Genomic DNA, 7,833 nt, shown 5'->3' with positions numbered 1-7,833 from the left:
TATTCCCACATATTTGCATCTTATATAATGTTATTTCCATGTTTTATATTGTTTTCGGGGATTTCCTAAACAATATCTTCTCCTCTGATTTTAACTCTGTCTGGCATAAAACACCTTCTATTAGTACTTTTGACTTTCCAGGAGCTACGGGACTCGATAAAGTGCAAGGTCAGGGGCCACGCTTCGAAATTTTCGACACAGACAAAATGAGCTAAAGTGGGACACATGGAAGTCAAGGCCGGCTCAAGGGGATGGCAACTAGTCCCAGTGTTGCACCCACCCTCTTAGGGCGCGCCACCGGGTCTAGTTTCCCCCTCGACCGTCCGATCAGCCTCAATCTTGCTCCCATGGACTTTGTTTGGCCTAAAAACCCCTATATATGACCCCGCATGGTTTCCTCGAAGAAAATGCGGCGGAGATAAAAACACGTAAACAAAGTAAGCAGGCTGTTGTTGACGGAGATCGGAGGGGGAACCGCTACCGGAATCTCCTTTGGTGGACTCCACCCCCTTCGGCGTGGTCATCATCAACACCTTCCTCAATAACCTCAGCACCATCTTCATCTACCCTTTCTAATATCTTGGCAAACATGATGCGTGAGGCAATATATTGTTTTCCCATGATGTATTGTACCTCTATGTCTTTGTTTGAGTAATGACTTGTTCTTGGCAATTGTGAGATAATTTCTTGATGGTTGCATATAAGTATTTGTTATCTTCTATGATGATATTTTGTACTGATATATGAGTGCACACATATGTTGGGGAACGCATGAGGTTGTCACCATTGCATGATGATAGGAGGAGGGACGGCTGGAGCTTGACAGAAATCATGTCCCAATTTTGAGATATTCATGTTTAATCAACGGGGGTATAACTATGGGGACCTTTAAACTTACAGCGGTGGTTGGCCACCCCTTGCTTGCTCTTAATTGGCCTTGGGATCAATCACTAGTGGTGTATTTGCTCATGTATATGGCTACACCTATCTATGACTCCACTCTAGAAGAAACACAAAAAAGACTATATTGTGCTACACTAATTGTGACGACCACACATATGAAATAGCAATTTGCCAGAACACTAACTCCCTTGAGTTACTTCATCTTACTCCACTTCACCTCACTTTACTTTTCTTGCGTTAGAGCAACTCGCGGCGATAATACGGGTCTGGGCCAAAAGAGGCCCAGAACGGAGCCCGAACTCGCGGCTTGGCCCGTAAAATGAGTTCAGGGGCCCGAGAAACTAGACGGCCGCCCCGTATTTATACATGGCGTGGGGGTGAGTTGGGTTCCAAAACCCTACGCCCCCGCCGCGTCTCCGCTCCACCTCCAGCGAGAAATTTCTTCATCGTCTTCGGCTTTTTCGCTCCCCCGCCACCACCCCTCCCTTCGCAATGGCACGTGCACGACGGGCCGGTAGGGGAGGGGGCTGAATCGGCGGCGAAAGATCACCGTCGCGTCCGCCGGGTGTGCGGTCGGAGGCGGACCGCGCGAGGCGGGGGCGCTCCGATGGAGCTTGGAAACGGAGGGCCCGCATGTGGCCGCGCAAGTTCGCGCGCCGGCCGGCGCGCGACGGGGAAGCCGACGCGCTGCCCGCTAGTTCGTGCAGCCCGCCGCTGTCGGCGCTTCCGCCGCGCGGTGATAGGGACGACGACGAGGAAGACGGGCTAGCTCTCACCTGCGAGAGCTCGGCGGAGGCGGCACCCTTCGCACTCGTCGAGTAAAATGCGAAGACCCTTGCTCATTTTCCACTACACCTGGACGCCAATGTAGCGCGCCACTAAGGATGCGACGACCCGATCCTTGCTCACTTGCCACCGTATCCAGATCAAGATAAGGCGCGCCACCTAGGGGGTGATGACACGGCCCTTGCCCATTTGACACCACACCCGGGTTTCGATATGGCGCGTCATTAAGAGGGTTAAGCCCAACGAAAATCTTTTGGGTTTCATCTCCATAAGAGTGGCTGGATTTTTTACGTTGGCTCGCCAAGCCTATCACAACCCTCCTCCTTTACCCGAGCTTGGGACCAGCTATGTTGCGAATATACTACGTCTAAATTTATGGCTCTTAATTTGCAACAACCTTATGTTGTAATGCTCATCTTACGACCAACAAAACTAAAGGTCGTATAGAACTACTCTTCCCTCCAACAGCACCTAATTTTAAAATAAACTCGGACGGAAGAAATCTAGGATTATGTCATGGCCAGTTCACGCGCAGGTGCAATGACATGACACACAATTTCCTTATATTTCCTCCTGTAATCCACTAATAAAGAAATACTAATAATTGAGGAAACATAAGTCAAAAGGCTTGAGATATATAACTAATGTTCTTCATAGGACAACAAAACAGTTAATTGCATTAAAGCTCTTTCAAGTGTACTTACTTGATCAGCCAACAACGCCACTACAGCTTATCTTACTGCCCTGAGATCCCTGAATAATGTGGTCAACTCAACCTTATCCCGAAGAAAGTTAATTAAACAAGAGGGCACATAGGCCTTAGTTAATTAGATTAATTAATCAGAGGGTCTTATGAAGGTCTAAATGCCCTTGTTTTTGCAAGTTGTTTAGGTGAGTCTACTCCATGGTGTCAGATACTCAAATGAGAAGTGAACTGCGTCTGCTTGGAGGCTAATGGCAGAGTTGTGATGCTGCATCCTTTCCTACTAACTTATTAACTTCTTCTGGGATCCGCATAATCGAAGTTGTCCATACAATCTTGCTGTCAAAAAAAAAAGTTTGGACATGCTATATTTTTCTTCGCCCAAACTTAGACTATTAATTGGATAGACAATTGCGACTGTCTAAGCTTTTGCTCCTTTTCTGTTTTGCTTACTGATGCCAATCCTTTTATAACAGCATCTTCGATATCATTTCCATAACAACAACAGCAACTCATTCCACTGCATTCTTGATCAAAATTAGCATATGATTTCTCGAAAAAAAATCACATCTACTGCTATGGGTAGAACTAGACAAGTAGACATGTGATATCATTTTGATCATCAACCTTTCGATATGAGCCATCGTCAGAGAGCATACTGTATAAAATCCATTGGCTCTTCTCTTCATTGCTTGTTGTTCTGTTAGCAAGATACAGACTCGTAACGTACTATACTATGGCCACACTGAAGCTCCAACAACTTCATACACTTGGTCAAAAGTGTACATCTGTGCCGTGTAGTGCCCAGACCTGCTTCTCTCTGACCAGATAGAGGGTTCAGACAATATGGTATGCGGAACAAGTGTGCATGCTTCAAGCTTCCACGTGATGAGGCTACTTGATCAAACAGTACAGGCAGTGTACTATGCCTAGAGATCAGAAGAATTGAACATGCGGCTCAGCTTTAGCAAGTGCAACTAGTAGAATAGTTCGTTGATTTTTTTAAAAAAAATTTGCTTCGTGCTAGGAAATTGGAAATTTATAGCTTCTAATTGTATACATATCTTCTTTTCAGAAGAGGTATTCTTCTACGGTACATAGTTGAAAAACGCAAAATCGAAAGAAAACCAGCTAAATCAGCCTATCAGACACAACTGGAACACAATCGACTTGCCTGAATCATAAATACTCTGAAAACAACGAATTTGTCCAGCAAGTAAGTAAATGTTCACACTTCATTCTGTTCTCCGATCCACAAATTCAGATTACTGCCTCCAAACAATTAAAATCAATTCACTATTCCGCTATTGCTTTTATTGCAATATTTCACTTCCTATTATCTTCAACCTACAGCACATCATCTCATACTCTGAGTACTTTATCAAAGAAAAACCTTAGCAGAACACAACAAGAACCCACTCTAAAACCAACCACCCCAAAATGCAATGATCAATTTTATACATATGAAAAAAGGAAGAGCATAAACCTTACAAGGTCAATGAGCTAGTAACATAAACACAAAGTTACATGCTCCATATATAATATTTTAACACTGCCGTCCAGGATCACGTACTTATGCAAAGAGGAGGATATTACAAGTCTAGTATGATTGCACACGTAAGAATTGACATGACAAAAAGGAACAATTTCTTATATGTTGGTCTTGAGGGTCAAAATGGATGACACCATCCAGAAGGATACTGATGCATTGTCAGTTACAACTGCCCATGGACTTTTGGTAGGTCAGCCTGGTATGTATCTGCTTTCCACCATGTTCCAGCCTAAGTTAGGGTTCTTGACTTAGAAGGAGGTAGGACAGAAATAACTGGATGGTGGACTTGGACTGGTCTAGGGTCACAGGCTTGTGATCTCTATACGCGGGCGTGTTGATTGTAGAGTACACTTGTTGTCCCTGTACTATGTACTTGCTAGTTACATTATTTGGTGACGCTTTTCACTTCTCTAGCACCCCATGTTACTTGTGAGTGTAAATTCGGTTCCTTTTTCTGGCATATGGAGTGTCTATAGTAGCAATTGACATGGCACTTGATGTGTAGTTTCCTGTGAGAGCAAGATCGAGTATTTTGTTCTAACATACTACATAGTGTAATAAACCTTACCTGCAAGAAATTTTCAAATTTTAGCTTGTTGGGCCAAATTGAGATAGGGAGGCTCCATTTGGCACTGCCATGACCTAGTTGGATCTTGACATTATGTAACTTTCAAAGCATATTTTCTACATGTAAGGTGTAACAATTAAAAATTTACCGAGCCGTAAATAAATAGTAAATTTACTAGTATCAGTAAAGATCCCCTAATAATTAATTAGCTTTTACGCAGAAACTAACCCTTTGCACTTAAGTTGTGGGTCATCGTCGGAAGTTCTCTAAAAAAGACATGATGTATCACTACATTTTAAGAGAATTGCCGGTGATATCTAATGGATACTTGAAGTCAAGAAGCAAGTGAGGTTTTGTTTCATTCTTATCCTTGGGCTTGTTTTGTTGATCCAGCAAAAGTAGCCACTTTAGCTTTTACGCACAAACTAACCCTTTGCACTTAAGTTTTAGATCATTGTCAGAGATTCAAAAAAATATGATATACATTTTAAGAGAATTATGGGTGATATTTTATTACATTTTGGTTGATTTCACCATTTCACTGAGGGTTGCATCGAGAATTGGCTCATATGGATTGATTTCCGGTCATGCATATCTCCTTGGCATGCGATTCTAATGGATGCTTGAAGACAAGAAGCAAGTGAGGTGATTGCGTTTCATTCTTATCCTTCGGCTTGTCTTGTTGATCTAGCAAAAGTAGTCACTCTAGCTTAGACCCTGTTTTCTAAGTCAATCTAACTACATGTTCACCGGAGTTGGTTTTCAATGTACAGGTAACAGGTGGTGGTAAAGTAGCATCGTCTTCTGAATGACTCGATACCCTAGTCATAAGCTGGTGTTTATGCACGGGCTATGTATGTGAGCCCTGCTTCAGTGCTCCTCCTTAACCAAAGTTAAGCACCTAGGGAGAGTACTGAGTGTCCCTCTGCTCGAGGTTCGTGCATTCCTAATCTCTCCGTAATCATAAGTTTCTCCATGCACACCATAGGTGGAGGGCCTCCAAAGTACACCAGAACAAACTCAGAGCCGGTGTGTCATGTCATGAGCACACATCGCCATCAAGTCAAACCATATCCGTATATTCTAAGCCCCCCTCGTCCATCATGTCTGCTCCTATAAATCCTGGCCCTCCCGCGCATACCATACCCTCCATCACCCAAACCAACTCAACTCACTCATCCATCGACACACAGCGCAACTACGCAAGGCAACACAACACAGGCTGCACACGCTTAGAGAAATAAGAGAAACATAAGAGGGAGAGAGAGAGATGGGGAGGGCACCCTGCTGCGACAAGGCGACGGTGAAGAGGGGGCCATGGTCACCAGAGGAGGATGCTATGCTCAAGACCTACATTGAGGAGCGCGGCACCGGGAACAACTGGATTGCATTGCCGCACAAGATTGGTGAGTAATGATCTTCTCCATGTAATCATATTCGTTAGAATTTCCAGGAATGCATTAGAATTTTCAGGGATTTGTCATCGATCGTTCATGGTTAACTAAGCTTGAGTGCGCAACAGGGCTGAAGAGATGTGGCAAGAGCTGCAGGCTGAGGTGGCTCAATTATCTGAGGCCCAACATAAAGCATGGGGACTTCACCCCGGAGGAGGACAGCACCATCTGCAAACTGTACATTAGCATAGGAAGCAGGTATGTTTTTTGAGAGCAAACCAACCACTCCCTTAATATATGGCTTCTGCAGATAAACCCAGCACAAATGTGTTAATCCAATGTGTGCTGCTTGACATAATTCACCAGGTGGTCAATCATAGCCGCGCAGCTGCCAGGGAGGACCGACAACGACGTCAAGAACTACTGGAACACCAAGCTCAAGAAGAAGCTCCTCGGTGGCCGGCGCAAGGACAGCCGCGGCACGCACCACCGCCAGGGTCCCGGCGCCGCTAACGAGCTAGACGGTGCCAACGACGGCGAGCGGCCACTGAGCGCGTCGGCGATGGAGAGGATCCAACTCTGTATGCAACTGCAGGAAATGCAGAACCCCATTGGCGTCAGCCACCACAACCCCCTGCAACTGTGGCAGCCTAAACTCACATGTCAGGTGGCCGCCACTCACAGCAACAACAGCAACAGCAGCGATAGCAGCTTCAATGTAACAGTGGCTGAGCAGGGACAGTCCAGCTCCCTGAACGATCAGCACCTCAGCGGGCAGCAGCTGGCCTCGCCGTCCAGCGTCGAGAACTCGAACGTCGTCACCATCGAGGCCGAGCTTCAGGAGCTTCTCTACAGCGCGACGACGACCGACAGCGTCGTCACCACGCAGCAAGGGGAGGTGGACTGGTGGAGCTATGATCAGCAGGGCAAGTCCCCGGTGAATTGCTGGGACTTCACCCCTGAAACCAGCTCGGTGTACCAGGACTACACGTCTGTGGTGTATGACATGTGAAGTGTGAAGAGGTTGTGAAGGTAAAGACTAGGGAATAGGGATTGTGTAGGCTCGGTTCTTGTAAGAATCTACAAAAAAAACTGTAAGGAACTTATTGTAAGAAATCAGTAGTAAGCTGTAAGGCATAATAAAGGTATGTAAGAATACCAGGTCCGAACAAATTAATGTAACTCGGCACCATTCTGTCTAGAATGACTAAACTCTGACATCAGTGATCCCCTTGCTGAAGATGATGCTCTTTTTTGTGCACCAACAGGTTAACCTTTCTGATAAGAGCATGGCTATAGCCTAGCACATGGATAAAATCAAGATTTTGCAGGAATAACTGGTGCAGCAGGTATTAGTGCCTCTGCCCCTGACCATGGGAGCAAACCCCAGGTATGCCTCAGCAAACTCCGGCGAGTCCAACATTAGTTGGCACAGTCTGAATGTGCATGTGCGATTGTGTGCGAGGACTTCAGCCTTCACAGAGATTCTGCATTTCTGCAGTATGTGGTGGTGTGCGACCGTGCGTGTGTGTGTACGTGCTTGCAAGTTGTAATTTTATGTTTTTATTACAAGAAAACTGAAGGCGAAGATGGCAAAGCCATATGCAGTTTAATTAATAGTACTTCCTCTGTTCAATAATGTAAACTTTCATATATAGAATCTAAAGCGAGTATAAATTTAGTCCAATTATGTCTGTCTGAAAGATCATCTTCGCGATGCACCACATGGGAGACAGAGATCATTCCTCCTCAAAATAGGTGTTATGTGATCGAATGAAGAACAGCGAAAAAAAATCTCAACACCAGTGGTCAGCAAAACTCAAGGGGCATGCAGTGAGTGTGAAGTATGACGGAAATAGCAAAAACCTAGTCTATATCTATACCTAATAATAAAGGAGCTAAGGTTTCTGCCAAAAGTTTCGTCAAC

At 45.1% G+C, this 7,833-nt stretch overlaps 1 protein-coding gene across 1 annotated transcript; it reads left to right on the top strand.

The window, feature by feature from the left end:
* The first annotated feature begins 5,576 nt into the window (after positions 1–5,576).
* On the top strand, positions 5,577–7,113 carry LOC127298079 (transcription factor MYB36). Its single transcript, XM_051328051.2, has 3 exons — positions 5,577–5,918; positions 6,035–6,164; positions 6,273–7,113. The coding sequence occupies exons 1-3, from the start codon at positions 5,783–5,785 to the stop codon at positions 6,916–6,918; spliced, it is 912 nt and encodes a 303-aa protein (XP_051184011.1). The 5' UTR covers positions 5,577–5,782; the 3' UTR covers positions 6,919–7,113.
* Positions 7,114–7,833: the final 720 nt, after the last annotated feature.

The sequence above is a fragment of the Lolium perenne genome, chromosome 7 (genome assembly GCF_019359855.2).
Source record: "Lolium perenne isolate Kyuss_39 chromosome 7, Kyuss_2.0, whole genome shotgun sequence".
Taxonomy (NCBI): Eukaryota; Viridiplantae; Streptophyta; class Magnoliopsida; order Poales; family Poaceae; genus Lolium; species Lolium perenne.
This window is presented reverse-complemented; position numbering and strand designations above follow the sequence as displayed.

Bases quoted from the DNA above. Each gene is read 5' to 3' on its own strand.
- LOC127298079 (XM_051328051.2), top strand. From the start codon at position 5,783: ATGGGGAGGGCACCCTGCTGCGACAAGGCGACGGTGAAGAGGGGGCCA. The intron at 5,919-6,034 runs GTGAGTAATGAT...AGTGCGCAACAG, and splicing joins TGCATTGCCGCACAAGATTG to GGCTGAAGAGATGTGGCAAG. The intron at 6,165-6,272 runs GTATGTTTTTTG...ATAATTCACCAG, and splicing joins TACATTAGCATAGGAAGCAG to GTGGTCAATCATAGCCGCGC.